At 44.2% G+C, this 17,214-nt stretch overlaps 1 protein-coding gene across 1 annotated transcript in view; it reads left to right on the top strand.

Annotated features, from left to right (window-relative positions):
- The window catches only part of CCND2 (cyclin D2), a 35,366-nt gene extending 27,889 nt beyond the window's left edge, over positions 1 to 7,477 (top strand). Inside the window, exons 4-5 of the mRNA XM_056862593.1 lie at positions 1,813 to 1,961; positions 7,293 to 7,477. Of these exons, the coding sequence (XP_056718571.1) occupies positions 1,813 to 1,961; positions 7,293 to 7,442 (299 nt within the window). The 3' untranslated portion in view covers positions 7,443 to 7,477. The remainder of the gene's footprint in view (positions 1 to 1,812; positions 1,962 to 7,292) is intronic.
- Positions 7,478 to 17,214: the final 9,737 nt, after the last annotated feature.

Raw genomic sequence — 17,214 nt, 5'->3', positions numbered from 1 at the left:
AGAGAGATGGCAGATCTGCTGAATTAACTTTGTCTTCATTGCAGAAGATGTGGAACAGGTAGCCATGACAGAATAGCTATTTGAGGGCAGGCGTGTCTGAAAGGGTCAGGTAGAGACAACATTTTAAGGCAAATCAACAATTTAAAAAATGTATACGTTACAAGATCTAGATTTAAGTACCCTGAGGGGTACTTAGAGAAAAGTTTGAAATTGTTGATCTCCCAATCAGAATATGCAACTTGCCACTAAGGTATTCCTCCTTACCAGAGGATTCAAAAGTAGCCAGTGTAATTCTGACTTTTATAAAGGGAGCTAGGGGTGATGTGGGAAATTACACACTTGTTAGGCTACATTAGATAAACCGGTAGAAGCATGATTAAAGGTATAGTTATTACACATATAGAGAAACAAGTTGTACTAAATTAACAGAGTCTCTGTAAAGGGAAGTCCTTTCTCAACAACCATCTGTGGTTAAAAAAAAAAAAAGGTTGGTAGTATCGAAGGCCGCGGAGAGATCCTGCAAAACTAGCTGGGTCACATTCCCTCTGTCTAGTTCTTGGTAAAGGTCATTAACCAAGGCGACCAAAGCAGTCTGTGTTCCAAATCCTAGCCTGAAGTCAGAATGAAATTGCATCAGTGGTCATATGTACATCAATATAATGGGGAAGGAAGGATTCTAATCAACTGGGAGCAGTAGCAAATAACAGATTTATTATCTTTATCTCATTGCATTGTATTCTACTTAAGCAATACCATTTTCTGCATTGTTTCCTGTATCATGTCTAATACTTCTTGCTTTGTTTCAGGTTTCTGTAATCCTTGTACTATTTATGTTTATGAGATGTTTCATCCTACTGATTGCATTGACTTACATTGTGTAATTCGCCTTGAGTGCCAGTGAGGAAGGCGGGCCATACATAACATAAAATAAATAAATGATTTGGTGCTAGTATTAATGTTCGATTCCCCCCCCCCCCAGTCAGAGTAGAACTGAGAAATGACACGCAGCGGAAGGAGAAATTCTAGAACCAATAAAGGCGCGGAATGGACAAAATCTGCTCATCCCTACTGTGAATGGGGATCCTGCCATTTCTGTTAAAGGACCGTTAGGGTAATTAACCCTTAGGTCTGGATGCTCAGTAACGAGCAGTGGGTGGCAGAAGAGTGTTTGGTGTTCGAAGTCCCGTGCGAAAATGCAACCACATTGCATGATACAGCCTGTTCTTTTTCTCTAGTTGTCTATGGGGTCAGAGGGATGCTAATGACTATTTGCCAAAGTGGCAACTTAACCGTGATGTGCCAGTAGTCTGAGCCCATACAGATAGTCAGGGCATCCTGGTCTTGGTCATCTATATCCTCCTGCAGGTGGAAATGAGAATTTTACTTTACACCAGGCACAGTTAAATAATAAACGGTCCCTTTCTTTGCCCTGTGTGTTCATCCTAGAACAGTGGTGCTCACTCGGTTGCTCATGGAGAGCCACTTTTCGCAATAACCACCCGCCCAAAGGGACACTTTTACTTTCATCCTTGGCGTGAGGCCTCAGGGAGGCTTGACGCTTACCCGTTCCTCTGGGAGTGACTGTTTCAAGGTGGAAACGACCTGCCAACCACAAGCCCCACTGGGCAAAGGGCTTTGCTCACTTTCCTGAAACACAGGGCAGTTGCCACATTGGGAACCAGTGCCTGGAAGAGCCCCAGGCGGCTCCTGAGTATAACTAGAAAAAGTCAAAGGGTGACATTTTAAAGAGGGGGTGTCAGTTTTTTGTTTTTTTACCTCGGTTTGGAATAATGCCTGGGTCTCTTCCTACAGATTTTAACTTTGCCATGTATCCGCCATCAATGATAGCGACAGGGAGTGTGGGAGCAGCTGTCTGTGGCCTGCAGCTGGACGAGGGAGAAAGCCTTCTCTCTGGTGATGTCTTAACAGAACTTCTGGCCAGAATCACAAACACAGAAGTGGTGAGTGTCTCTGGATTCTTTGATATACGTCTGTTTATGTTCCCCTTTCCCCAAGGACCAGTTTTTAGCATGACGAACCTGATGAAGTGCTCGCCACTTGACATACAGCTGGGGGAATACCATGTGCTCAGATCATAAAATGGTCACTTGGTCCACAAATGATCTGATTTCGGACTGATGAGGGCCGTTACAAAGAGGGAAGAAAACTCTTTTCGCTTGGCAGTTCCTAGCCATTCTAGATGTGCAATTTTTTTGATGTGCATTCTGTTAAATGATGTACATGTGGGGAATTTATTTTCCTGCATTTCAGTCATCTCTGTATGCTACAGTGAGTCCTACTAAGCCAAGAGATGTGTTGCCATGGGCGCAGGGGTTGGGTAGGTTGTGGGAGATCTTTCATGCACCTGGATGCTGGAGAGGTCTTCTTTCTTAACTAAAAGGGGGAAAGTTTTGATGGGAGTGTATTTATTTATTTTATTTTATTTAAAACACTTCCACACTACCTTGCCACTTAATTCAGCATCCTCATGGCAGCACACAGTTCAAACATTAACATGGTTCAAAGCATTTAAAGAACAATATATATGTAATATTTAAAATGAATAAAACATAAAAGCACACAATCAGGGAGGAGGGCTAATAAGAGTTAGGGAGAAAATGTCAAACAAAACAAAGAAAGGCTTCACTTGTGGTAGACCGAGGGAGACAGGTGAGTCTCCCTGGGGAGGGAGTTCCATAGTGTCTGCCACAACTGAGAAGGCCCTTTCTTGGGTTGCCGCCCATCTAGCCTCAGAGACTGGGCGCACCTGAAGGAGGGCCTCTGAAGGTGACCGGAGCGGACAGGTAGTTCATATGGAAGTAGGTGGTCCTTCAGTCTGTTGATCTCTCTCCCATGTCCAGAGGGTAATTTCAGCATCTGGGATAGTGCCTCTTTCTTGGTATAAGACAGGGCCATCTTCTGATTCCACCAGGGCCTAGGGCTTTCCAGACTAGTCTTGACTTTGGGGCTGGAAGCAGGAGTTCTTGAGGCTCCTGTGGTTTTTTTTCCTTCTGAGACATTCATGTATCATAATACGATGGTTAAACCTGTAGTGAGGTCCTGGTACGTGCATGGCCCAGATCACCACTGCAGGCATGTCCAAAAATCTATTACCTCCTCCAGCCCTGTTTTCACCAAGGACATTCTCCTGCCTCTAATGTTGGTCAACAGGATACACAAAAACAAAGTACAGAAGTACCGGGGGGTGGTGTGGGGAGAGGGAATATCCCTCTTTTATCAGACATTTGCGAAAACGTTCTGGATTCTAAAGCCAAAGTGGGGGTTAAACATTTGTGAGCAGACGGTATTAATTCACCTTACCACTGAGGTGGCTCAACTTTCCCTTTCTCCTAATTCCCCTTGCTTAATATGCAGAGGCAATTTGCTCCAGTGCTCGCTCTCCCCACTCAAATGACCCAGAAATTGCAGACCCAAAGTCTGGCCAAGACTGTGGCTTGGAGGAGAAATTGTTGGCTGCATCTTCACTTGGTTGCCTAGCTGGAATGACAGAATAAATGTTTGTAGGGCAGTTGCACAGGATGTATCTCTCCCAACCCCCCTTAACACTCGTGATTCACTAGGTATCCTGCAAAATCATTAATCTCTCCTGGATTTCCACAGAACAGGACTCGAGTTTCCTGTAAAATGCCTAGATTCTCAAGTTAAGAAAGAAAGAAAAGAAAGCTTCTTTCTTTGTTCTCTCTAGCAAAGATCATGGGGAATCTGGCCATTGCTACAATTCTGCTCTTTCCTGAGCTCACGGAAGGTGGGGATAAAATTTGTGATTGGATCACTTCGGTAAGTTGGTCGTCTGTATTCGGCCAAATGGTCTGGAGAATCCTCAGCATTTGTAACTAGAGGATGTTAGGGAGCAGGGCTGGAAAAGACCAGAGGCATGAGATTTTGCCCTGTTTGGGGGGGGGGGGCTGTAATTATATTTATGAACTACCCCACAAGGGTCTATTTCAGGATGGCAAAATAATGCATAAGGAAAGGTCTACACTCCCTGTCTGTAAGCACTGGTCCAAATCGAGCCCCTGCTCACCTGGGAAGCACAGAACTTCAGAACAGATCTGGGGAGGTCCATGGGGAAAATGTAACATGTGGTGTTAGTCATGAAAATTCTTACAAATGGAGAGAGGAACAGGACCTGTACAGGAGCTATTCATGTTCCCCCCTTTTCCAATGTAGATTTTCAAAACAGAATACTTCCTGACAATACTGGCTTAGACAGTAACAGTGCAGACCTTTTTTGTTTTTCTGGGGAAGGGAAGTATTAATCGTTGGAAGTCCCCTAACCAGAGGGCTCTCACAGTGCAGTCCTATCCAGAGTTGCCTCCGTCTCAGTGCTGTAAAATCAATGGCTTTACAATGGCGTAACTCTGGATAGTGTTGCCATGTGAGAGCGCTCTGGTTAGTGGACCTCCAACAATTAGGACTCCCCTTCCTCAAGGGTAATTTGGACTTTTTTCCCTGCAAGAAACGTCCAGACCCATTCATCCTTCTACAAGAGAGAGAGAGAGAGAGAGCCAACGTTGTGTAATGGTTAAGAGTGGTGGTCTGGTGTGGTGGAGTCTGATCTGGAGAACTGGGTTTGATTCCCCACTCCTCCACATAAGCGGCGGATGTTAATCTGGTGAACTGGGCTGGTTTCCCTACTCCTACACACGGAGCCAGCTGGGTGACCTTGGGCTAGTCACAGCTCTCTTAAGAGCTCTCTCAGTCCCACCTACCTCACGGGGTGTCTGTTGTGGTTAGGGGAAGGGAAGGTGATTGCAAGCCTGTTTGATTCTTCCTTAAGTGGTAGAGAAAGTCGGCATATAAAAACCAACTCTTCTTCTTCTCTACCATCTTTTCTCCAACGACACACTGCAAAAGGAATGGGTCAATCCATAGAATGAGGCATGGTGAAATGTAGGGAGTCTTCCGCTACACAGAGAATTAACTGCTTTGTAGGAGTGAGTTTAAATTATATAGCGGCTGGAGAAGTAATAGCCAAACACACTCTCTCGCTGATACTCCATCGATCTCCACAGCAGTTGCCTGAGAGTCCTGCTGACTAGCTTAAAACAACAACAACCACCCACGGATGATCCTAATCACGGCTTTTCCCCCTCGCGCCAAGTTTTTTCTGCCAGCACACCAGCGGAGAGGAGTGCCAAGGGACATAAGCCGACTTCTTTGTCCTCCATGTTGTTTCCGAATTTTCTATAGGATGAAAGGGGGTCTTCACACAGATTCAAAGGGAGCTAAAAATGCTGCCACATTCTAGATTATATATTACCGTCGAGCCTCGCTATAAAATTACAGAACGGCTGCGAGGAGTGGCAGATGAACATTGGGCCAGTGTTCTATCTGTGAGGCATTCATCTGACCTTCAGTGTTTGCAGACTGGTTTTGGAACCTTGTGACAGGGCCTGCTGTATCCTCTCCCGACACATTTGCTGCAAGCTGCATTTTGTGTATGCGAGGAAGCAACAAGACAGAATAGGATCCCGGAGAAAGGAAGAATGAGATAGTTTCCTCCGTTGTCTCTGGCCCGAGTTGGCAGCTGCTTGGTCTCATTCAGCGTTTTGTTTGCCTCTGAGTGGCATGCATGTGTGGCAGACAATGAAGAGATGCGGTTAATGCTGCAGGGGAATCGGGAGTTCCGACGGAGCCATTTATAAGTCGAGGAAAGGGAAAGGGGGGGAGAGCAAGCCGGCATTAGAGGAAGTGAGCCCATCCCCACCACCTGAAAGTGAAGAGCCCCTCATCTGGGTGCTGAATTGTCATCGGCTGGGATATTGTCCTGACTTGTGCTACAGCGGGTGCATGAGCTGCTCACGCTGAAGAGACTAATTGATAACCAGTGTCAGATATTCTCAACGTAATACCTATCAACATAAATGGAGTCTGAACGCTGAGCACCTGGAAAGGAACTCAAAATGGGGTTCAAAAATCATATAGTATATTGTTGGCTGCTGCTTTCAGCAGGGCCCAGTTCAAGATATTTTCAGCAGGGCGAGTTCAAGATATTTGGTCACCCCAAGCTCAGTACCCGGAGGAGCCCTGTGGCGCAGAGTGGTAAGCTGCAGTACTGCAGTCCAAGCTCTGCTCACGACCTGAGTTCGATCCCGACGGAAGTCGGCTTCAGGTAGCCGGCTCAAGGTTGACTCCGCCTTCTATCCTTCTGAGGTCGGTAAAATGAGTACCCAGCTTGCTGGGGGTAAAGGGAAGATGACTGGGGAAGGCACTGGCAAACCACCCCGCAAACAAAGTCTACCTAGGAAACGTCAGGATGTGACGTCACCCCATGAGTCAGGAATGACCCGGTGCTTGTGCAGGGGACCTTTACCTTTAAGCTCAATACCACCTCCTGGTCATTTGGGTCCCTGTAACAACTAGGCTTGCTAGGTCCCCATTGAGGGCTGGGGATGCTGGCTGATGAGAGGACTTACCAGCAGCAAAGGGAGTCTTAAACTGGCATAGCCAGCAATCTGGTGATGTCACTTCCGGTGCACGCTGGAAGTGACATCATCACGTCACCTGCGACCTTTTTTTGATTTCTACTGTACAGTTTTTGCCCAAATACCAGAGCATCCCTGCATCGCCAATGACATCACTTCTGGTGTGTACCAGAAGTGATGGCGTGGGCCTAGGCCTCTCTTCACTGCCGGTAAGCCCCCACCTCCTGCCAGTTGCCTGGACGTACCTGCCAACTCTAGTGGCAATGCCACAGGAGCTTGGCTTGAACTTGGCCAGCGGCTGCATTAATTTAATAAAATTTATGCAGGGAATTTTTATGCCACCACTCCAGGGAACCCGCCCAAACCCAGCATTAAAAAACAACAACCACAACCAGAGAATACAAAGCAAGTCTCTGAAGAGCTTCAACAATTTTTAGATTAAAAACTCACTCTGAAATTATTTTAGAAAATCAATCCCTTAGTTAAAAGCCTGGGTAAACAAAAACATTTTTGGCCTGGCACCTACAAGAAAGTAACAGAGGTGCCAGGCAATACTCGAGAGAGGGGAGAGCGTTAGTGCCAGGCAGGGTGCCATCACAGAAAACGGCTTGTCTGTAGCCGCCGTCCACCTCACTGCCGACGGCGGGGGACAGAGCAGGGTTTGTGCGGCAGATCTTAACAGGTGGGCTGGGCAGTAAGGAAAGAGGCGGTCCTCAGCATGGGCAGAGAGGAGGAAATGCCAGTCTTCTCCCATGCTGCTAATGGCTTCGAGTGAATGTCATTTCGTCGATGGGAATGTTGCACGTTGTTGCTATCAAAAATAATGTATTTTCTCTTTCCTAGGACTGCCTGAAAGCATGTCAAGAACAGATTGAGTCAGTTCTAGTAAGCAATCTTCAGGAAGTCCCGCAGCATCAAGGCGGTGCTTCAAAGACCGTGGATGAGCTGGATCAGTCCAGCACTCCCACAGATGTGAGGGACATCAACCTGTGAAGACATCATCATGGAAAGTTGCGTCCACCAGCCCCATTTTTTTTTTTTTTTGGTGTTAAACCTTCTCTCTCTCTCACACAGGCACATTTCTATTAAAAGAAGAAGTTCCCACGGAATGTATTTGAAACTTTTCAGATCTTAAGAAAGCACCAAAGGCAAAATCCATCGGGAAATTCCCATGCATAAGCCCTGCTGAAATCATTGGGCTTCTGCAAGGAAACATCTCGCAGACTGTAGTCTACCATGATGGGTTTTATGTGCGTGTTTGTGCGTGTATGTGTGTGAATCTATCATAGGAACTGAATTATATATATAATTCAGTTCCTGTGATGTACAACAGAAGGGAATTCCACGATGATACAATTTATACTTGCTGTTTTGATTGTGTACTGGTGGCAAGAGAAGCATTCACATAGCTAGATAGAATTACGCCTGCACTTTGCAGGAACAAGATAGAGAATACTTTTTTTAATGGATGTATTATGACCTAGTGCGTACCCCTGCCCCCTTCCTTTTTCACTCTTAAGAAAGGAATAATATGTATGAATTATTTTTAATGGCTTACTTGGATTGCAAAATCAATAGATATGAAATAGAGGGAGCGGGTAGTGTGTGTGTGAATGGGAAAAGAAGATGGGGGCGGGGGGAAGGTTCCTGAAGCAATTGAGTGTTGGTGGTACAAAAGATATTTAGGGTGCAGTGTGTGCATGCCCTCTGTGGGAGTTTGTATTCATTTTCACAGGGTACACACAAGATTTGGCCTTGATTCATCTGCCACCTTGATTTGAAGTTAGTGTTGTTTTTGTTGATTTTTGCTCTGGGCTGGTAGATTGTACCTAAGAAATTTGCTGCCAGATTGGCAGGGCTTTGCCTCTTTATTTCCCTCTCCTCATATATACACATTCCGCTTATCTGGGAAAAAAATATTTGATGCTTTTCGACACAGCAGTCTCTTTGGCGTAAGCGTGAAACTCCTTATTAGGCTGTGGGCCAAGCTAAAAAATTACTTTCACATTACAACAGAGAAGGAAGTTTTTTTTGCATGAGTAAGTTATTCCCATTTGCTTTAACAGGGCTTGGGCAGGAGAACTTCCCACTGGATATTGCCTTTGTTGTAAGTCCATATAGGTGGCCAATCTGCCATGCGTTAGTATAATGTGCATTCAGCAGTCCGTGTGTTGTGCTTTATGAGTATTAATGCTGCCTATAATAGGGATCCTTGCTGCCTGGCAGAAAATAGTACATATTCTGCCACACACATATGCTGTTGGATGATTCGTGGCCAAATTCGTAGGATGGTGGGTTGCAGTGCTGTCCTACGCAGAGTAATGCCAGTCGGGCAGCCCATTCCTGAAGGGGGGGCTGAAGCTCCTTAGGAGCTGGCTTGACTCCGTGCCGACGTAGGTGCCACTGTATCATGGAATAAGGTGGCATGTACACCAGCGTGGGGGCAACCACGCCGGTGTCTGGGAACCACCGGCCACCACAGCCATGCCGGCAGGGCTCTCCCAGAAGGGAAAGCCCACGCCGGTGTTTCCAGGGGTGGAGCTGCCTTTGGGCAGCTTCCTAACCCCGTTCGCTCTGGGAACGCCCCCTTGAGCTGCAGTGGAGCTGCACCGCCTTTTTGGGTGGCGCAACCTTGCTTTGTTCAATGTTTAATTTGTTTTTATTGTTTTATTATTCTTATTTTTAAAATCTTTTTTTGTCTCTGCAGTGGCTGGGAAGCCTCTGAGGAGGCGGTGCAGCTCCACCACTCCCAGCCACTGTGGATATATTCCCCCCTTTAGGATTGCGCTCCAAGACTCTGTATAGGATGGCACTGTAAGCTTCCCTAGGGTAAGCTGGTTGTTTCCGTGGGCTCACAGTATGAGGCAGAAAAATGCATCACTTTCGTCAGCTAATGAGTAGAGATGTGAAATTTCGAAGCCATGGGGAAAAACAGCCCCCCTAAAGAAAAATGCAAAAATTAACCCTAAACTTATTTTGCTAGTTTAACAATGCACCCCTTAGAACAGAGGTCTCCATCATGGTGCCTGCTGACACCTTTTCTGGCACCCACCAAGTGTTTTTTGGAAGTGGGTGGGGCCATGTAGGGCTCTTGCCCAGCAAGGCGTCTGAATGACGATTGGAGTTTTGGTTGGCTGTGCAAATTTTTAAAAGTGTTGTTTTGGCACCAGCTGCTACCACAGCACAAGGATCTACACTGTGTTACTGAAGTTAAGCTTTGGCAGTCATTTTGTAGCTGGCTTCGCCTCCTGCTGCAGCCATTTTGTTGCTGCACCCACCCTTGCCATGACAAAATTCCAGATGTGCCCTCAGGCTCAAAAAGATTGGGGACCTTTCACTTAGAACATCAGCATATACAATTGTTCTTATTGTCTTAGTTTTCTGCAAGCAAAATTGCAAATATACCTCAAACTAGAAAGAGACAACTACAAACTGCTGCTCCCTGTGCTACCGTAGCACATGTTTTTGCTCTCTAAGAGGCAGGACAGAAAAGTTGGAAACAGCATAGTCGGATATTGAGTGACCTTTGCATTGTGGAAAACATTAGACACTTCTGTGATGTATATCCATCACATAATTTGGTTGAATCCAGCCAGTTTTTCTGCTGGTGAAAAAGGAAGGAGGGGTTCTCCACTGACCACCAGAAAGGCTATATGTATGGGAACTGCATGACAAAAGCCATGTGGGACTGGAGGTATAATAAGAAGAATTGGCCTGAGATTTAGCAGAGAATTTAGTTGTATCTAATCCATAGCCTATTAATTGCGGACAAAGTTAAACAAATATATCCTTGATAATACTGTATATGTCTACAGCGTGCAAAAGAATGATCTTCTGCCACTGTGATCTTGAGTAAGTAAAACCTTGTCTTAAAAAGCATTTCACTCATTCCAGAAGAGAAGCCATTTCAGAGGAGTTTTGTTTTTTTAAAGTGCTCTCCAAAATTTCCAGTACTTCCATTGAAAAATTGAAAATAAGTCTGGAGGGAGGAAAAATGTGCCCACATTTGCCTCCCCATCAAGGCCTTCACATCTCTACTAATCAGACCGTTTAAAAACTTTGTGCTCTGAGGCCCTGATCCAGGTATAGTTGTGGGTCACCAGTTTCGTGTCACTACTGGTAGTTCCCAACTGAAGGACTGCATCGTCATACACATCAAAAGATATATTCTTGAGGAAACGTGTGGAAGCTCAAACCATACTTGCTCAGAAGACAGCTTCCGAATTAATATCCCTTGCAATGTTGAGGCACAAGGGGTTGCTATCTGGATTTTAACTGATAAATGTATATGTATAAATTTGCATGCAAATTGTTTTGTACAAGAATATGCTTTGTTTTTAGATGGTACATGCTCATTATTCAAGTAACACCCAATCTTCCTTTAAAAGAATTATTTGGTTTACTTTGAGCTTGCCAAAAGTAAAAAAGGGAGATTGCAGGCTTTTCTTTCTTTCTTTCTTTCTTTCTTTCTTTCTTTCTTTCTTTCTTTCTTTCTTTCTTTCTTTCTTTCTTTCTTTCTTTCTTTCTTTCTTTCTTTCTTTCTTTCTTTCTTTCTTTCTTTCTTTCTTTCTTTCTTTCTTTCTTTCTTTCTTTCTTTCTTTCTTTCTTTCTTTTTCTGCCATGTTAAAAGGGGAGGCTGTTTGATTTCTTTCCCCTGACTCTACTTCTCCCCAGTCTTCCTGGAAAACAAATTCCTGCATTTTTATTACTTTTTTGCAGTCCACAGTTAGCATTATTATAAACCATTTCATTCGAAAAGCACTTTGAAAACCTATTCCTAAGGGATAAAAAAAAATGAAATGGCTTATGACATGCACTGAGCAAAGCAAGTCACAGACATCTAAAATGATTTGTGTGTATATATATATATAAATATATATATATCCCCCTGGTATCTTGTGTTCCCTATGAGTTGTGGTGTTGCTTGGATTTCCAAACACCTGCTTCGGGTGACATTCCCATCCCAACATTCCAGATGGAAGTCACGACAAGACGACAAATCTGAAATCAAAGCAAGATCTTAGTATCAGTTGTGAGCTCGCCTATGAACAATGAAAGACAATTGCTCATGCAAAACACACACAGAAAGCTAACATCAAGGTGTGTGATTTTTATCCTGTTTTTTTACTATTATTCTATTATTACTACTACAAGAGTGTATTCAGTGTACTTGAATTTTTAGTTTCCTGCTCCATCTGTTTTTTTTTTTAAGAAAAGCTTTTAGTTGGCAAAAGAGATGAGACAAGTGAAATATTTTTGTCTCCTTGCACAATTATATTAACAGTTTTGAATATACAGTGTGAAGCTGTTGGATGAATTGTTAACCGTTGCATTTTTGAAAGGTAAAATGTTCTGTGAGAGAATGCACGATAACTCTGAAGAGCCTTTAGTGAATGGACTCTTGGCACGTTTTTTTTTTTTGGCTAGTCAAGGGGTAAGAAAATGGAGTAAGAATCTAAAGGGGATTATTTTGCGCTGCTAAAAAGCTACGATTTGTTTAATTCTTCACATTAACAGTACTTAGCTGTATTGTTTCACTGAGTGTGCTGCTATTTTATAAACATTTTTATAATATATTACTGCTTAAACTTGCAAATCCTGAAGTAAGTGGTTAAGTGGAGATATGCTGAGTTTCTTCGATTTACTGGAAAATGCCTGTACAGTCTCTCCCTCCTCCTGCAGTGTGTTGCCGTTGTTTTAATTTCTTATCACTTCCAGCTATGTTTTACCTCAGGTTTACTGGACAACAAATTGGTTCCCATTTTCACATTACCTCACAACTTTACAGTTTTCCACGGGGAGCCATAGAGAATAGTCAATGCAAAAGGCATCCGGGGCTGATGTTTGCTGCGAATGGGGATAACTGGTGTGTGTTTGTTTTTGCCATGGAGACATAAGGCTCCCTCGTGGACTTTGGTACCCTTACCATAGTGGGGGGGGGGGGAATTGCAGTAACATTGAGAATCTGGTTTTGTCATACTCCCAACAAAGCCTGAGAAATTAGTCAAAGAGAGATTACACGGTAAATTGCAGTTCCAGGGTACAATTCCTCAACAGTGTACCTGATTGAAATGGAGCGGGTTTGGGAAAGGGAAATACTTAGGCCGGGGGTCAGGCACCTTTTATAAAGAGAGAGCCAAACGGACACTGTAATTCAGAGCAAGAGGTCAACGAAGAGCCGGTATAAGAAAGTCCGTTTGTGTAACTGAAAATATGCAATTCAGCATAAGTGACATGTTGATTGGTAGTCCATAAAGTTTCTGCACCCAAATATTGGTGGTTGGGAGCCAAGTACCCTTTGCTTTCCTTTTATTGTTACAGTCCTCTGACCAAAGGTTTGAGCAAAGTCGTCACTAACAAAAGATAAAATACAAAGCAAACATAAGATAAAATACGAAACATCAGAATACAGCGTGCCAAATTGAAACCTGTCTCTGTAACAGCTAGTGCTAGAAATTTCGTAACAGAACGTGTTATTTCCGAATTGTTATCTGCCGGCAAAAAAGAGATCATGCTGGATTCGACAGGCAGCTGGTGTTTTCTTAGGATTGATGAAATCCAGAGGTCTTTTGAGCAGTGTCCGTTGATCACAGAATAAGATGAAGTGGAGTAATGTATCAGGAGTTGGACACACTAGGTCTCACAGTGGTCAGCCCTGATTAGTACATGAATGGGAGACCACCAAGGAATACCAGGGTTGCTCTGCAGAGAAAGGCAGTGGCAAACCACCTCTGCTCATCTCTTGCCTTGAATACTCCAGGGTTCTGGGGTTGCCATGAGTAGGGTTGCCAACCTCCAGGTGGCACCTGGAGATCTCCCGCTAGTACAGTTGATCTCCAGGTGACCAAGATCAGTTCCGCTGGAGAAAATGGCTGCTTTGGGGAATGGACTATGGCATTGTACCCCACTGAGGTCCCTGCCCTCCCCAGGCTCCATCCACAAATTTCCAAGAGTTTTCCCAGCCTGGATCTGGTAACCCGACCCCCCCTCCCGGGGGACCTGGCAACCCTAGCCATGAGTAGGGTTGCCAACTTCCAGGTACTAGCTGGAGATTTGCTATTACAACTGAACTCCAGCCGATAGCGATCACAGAATAAGATGAAGTGGAGTAATGTATCAGGAGTTGGACACACTAGGGGCGGAAATGCATGGTCGCTTTAGCCTCCTTTATTCCCTGTTTCAGCCAGGACCGAACGCACTTTTGGCGAAACGCATGTGTTCGATCCTGGCTATATCCTGGCTGAAACGGAATAAAGGAGGCTAAAGCGACTGTGCGTTTTTGCAATGGTCAGCCCTGATTAGTACTTGGATGGAAGACCACCAAGGAATACCAGGGTTGTTCTGTAGAGGCAGACAATGGCAAACCACCTCTGTTAGTCTCTTGCCTTGAAAACCCGGTAAGGGTCGCCATAGGTCTGCTGCGACTTGACAGCACTTTACACACACACAGGTCTCACAAGAAGCAATAAATATACTCTGCCGTTTTAGTGCACTGGCATAAATCTGTGCATGGTTTGCACTAGGACTACTGATAACTGTTCAGCAACTCCCTTTCTGTAAAGCATCTTTAAGAAGCCTTTTAGTCCCATAAAAATATCTGCATGCCATCTGTACTGATTATTCTAGCATCCCACCTACCCCTCCAATATACCTCAACTTAAAAGCTTTCATTTTCTTTGTTAAAGAGCCACATTTGGCTCTGGAGTCATTAACTGCAGACCCCTGACTAAGGTGAACATGCTTCATATTATCCTAGCTTTTTGCATGCCTGTAATCACTTCTGTTGAGGAGGGCCAGTGATTCCCGCCCAAGCCCCATCAAAATGAATGGGAATTGAATAAAAGGTCTTTGAATGAACATGCAAGCCCGCCCCATTGAAATGAATTGCACTTGAGCAGAAGAAGTTCCCAGAGGATTGTGACCCTGATTAGAATGCAAAATCTCTTCCTTTAAGTTAACTAGACACAACCAGATTCCCAACAGAATCACCATGAACACTGTACTTCCCCCCACTGTGGTTATCATTTACCTCATAAATCACCGACAGTTGCACAATCTCTTCAATTTCTTTTTTAAAATTTTGCTTTAACAAAATGTGATGCCATATCAGTTCGATGTTACTCTCTCGCAAATGTGCTGTGTTTAAGGGGTATGGACGGTTTTTTAAAATATGGTCAGGGTATGCTAGCAGATCTGTATAAACATGATTGGGTGTATAAAAATGTATTTAGCAACTATGTAAGACTCTGCTTGGTTTTTGATGGGTAAGAACACTGTAGTCTCTTCTGATTACCTTCCAAAAGGTCTTATCTGTTAAGTCTTGTATGTTAATAATCAGGTGTTTTGACTAGTTACGAGAAGGTTTATATGCAATGTGTTTTTGGCAGGATTAGCTATATTGTATGGACATTAAACTCACCTTGACCCAATCAGTCTGGTTTTGTTAAAATTCATTTTTGTGTCCTGTTGTGTCAGTATTTTAAAAATTCAGCACCTAAAAGCAGCATATAAGAATGTAATAGATAGAAAAGAATAAAATTAAGGCAGGGGCCTTAGACCTCCAATCTAAGATGAGCATTCATTTGCTATTTTATTGTTTCATTTATTCATTTCTAGTCTGCCTTTCTTACTGGAACTCAAGGTGGATTACACGGTGTAAGTCAATGCAATCAACAGGATGAGAAGTCTGATAAAGAGTGTGAAAGGGCTAGGATTATAGAAACCTGAAACAGCATGCAGGATTAGAAATGATGTGTTACGTAATGCAGAAAACGGCATTATGTAAGTAGAAAGTCCAGTGAGAACAGGATAATACATATAGTAAACATAAAATTTACTGTACACAGTGGTATAGTTTACACTCCTGGTCCCTTTATAAAAAGCACTCTCCTGAACCATGGTATATGGTCAACTCATTATGTACCATTTTGGCTAGTAAAAACTCACCAATAGATAATTTAGAATAGACATTTCAGCCAATAAGAGGATTTTATTTGCAATAGCTGCTATGGAAGAATTTCAAAGAATTGGCCCATCTTGTTGACACTTGTCAGTAACTGTCTGAAACAGAGATATGAATTAGGAAATCTGTGGTTTGAATCTTTCCCTCTGGCATTTGCTCAAGCTTCTGGCTACACTATGGGGAGACCCTACTTTACAGAACTAAAACTGAATGGAGCGAGTTTTATGTTGACTTTTACCTTAGACTATTACTCATACAGTTTGAGAACTTTACGGAATAGGTAGGATGAATCCCACCCAAATTATAATGTTTTAAAAGTGCTTGGCTCTTGTGGCCCTTTCTTACATGCCCAGGGTAATGCCGATCACTACTTTGGGGTCAGGAAGGAATTGTCCTTCAGGCCAGATTGGCTAGGGATCCTAAAGGTAAAGGTCCCCTGTGCAAGCACCGGGTAATTCCTGACCCATGGGGTGACATCACATCCCGACGTTTACTAGGCAGACTTTGTTTTATGGGGTGGTTTGCCAGTGCCTTCTCCAGTCATCTTCCCTTTACCCCCCGCAAGCTGGGTACTCATTTTACCAACCTAGGAAGGATGGAAGGCTGAGTCGACCTTGAGCCGGCTACCTGAAGCCGACTTCCGTCGGGATCAAACTCAGGTTGTGAGCAGAGTTTGGACTGCAGTACTGCAGCTTACCACTCTGCGCCACTGGGTTCATATCTAGGGATCCTAGAAGGGGTTTGTTTGTTTTTTTGGCCATCTTCTCTGCATGGAGCAGGGATAACTGAATTTCCTGCATTGTGCAGGGGGTTGGACTAGATGACCCTGGAGGTCCCTTCCAACTCTGATTCTAACAGCTGCTAGTGCTGGTGACTAAAGGAAACTTCCACATTCAGTGGACTGACAGGAGAAAACATCAGGGGAAGACCTTGGCCTCTATACCCTGTTGTTGGCCTTTCAGGGTAACTGGATTGCCACTATGTGAGACAGGATATTTAATTAGATGAACAACTGGTGTGATCCAGCAGGTCTCTTACGTTCTTAAGGATCTGTTCCTGCAGACCAATGAATGGGGATGATCAAGAACTGGCCAGGGATCCTGGAGGATTTTTTTGCTTTCCTCTTGGCATACAGCAGCGGTCACTGGGAGAATTGGGGAGGGGAAGATAGTCATGAATTTCCTGCTTTGTGCAGGGGGTTGGACTAGATGACCCTTGAGGTCCCTTCCAGCTCTGTTTCTATGAAAGTACTTGCAGTGTAGGTCACTTCTTCACAATGGGGACCCAAAGCACCTTAAGTCATTCCCCTCTCCTCCCTTTTATCCTCACAACAAGCCTGTGAGGTAGGTGAGGCCGAGAGAGTGCGATTGGCCCAAGGTCGCCCAGTGAGCTTCCGTGGCACAAGCGGGGATTTGAACCTGGGTCTCCCAGATACTAGTCTTGACACTATTAACCACTACAGTACAGTGGCTCTCATGGTCATGGCCATCATGCTTTCACAACCCCACAAGTGACCTAACAGAAAGGGAAGCCAGGGGCCTGAGGCTTTCAGCATGAGGAAAGCAGTCCACGTAGGGCAACACATGCACCTCTCAGCTGCCCCGGATTTACACATGTGCTTTGCAGAATTTCCTTGGGAGTTCTCAAACAAAATACCCTTGTGTTTTGTAAATGCTTGAAAAAGACCTTGAAGGCAGGGTGGGTGTGCTGGTGATAACAGAACAGCCAAAGCAATTTTAGGCCTGAAGCAATACTGAAATGGGGCTAGGTAAGTCATCTCTAAGTACCTGCAATTGCTCATCT

Source organism: Euleptes europaea, chromosome 17, assembly GCF_029931775.1.
Source record: "Euleptes europaea isolate rEulEur1 chromosome 17, rEulEur1.hap1, whole genome shotgun sequence".
Classification (NCBI taxonomy): Eukaryota; Metazoa; Chordata; class Lepidosauria; order Squamata; family Sphaerodactylidae; genus Euleptes; species Euleptes europaea.
The sequence above is the reverse complement of the archived record's forward strand: the minus strand, read 5'-3'. Positions and strand labels throughout refer to the sequence as shown.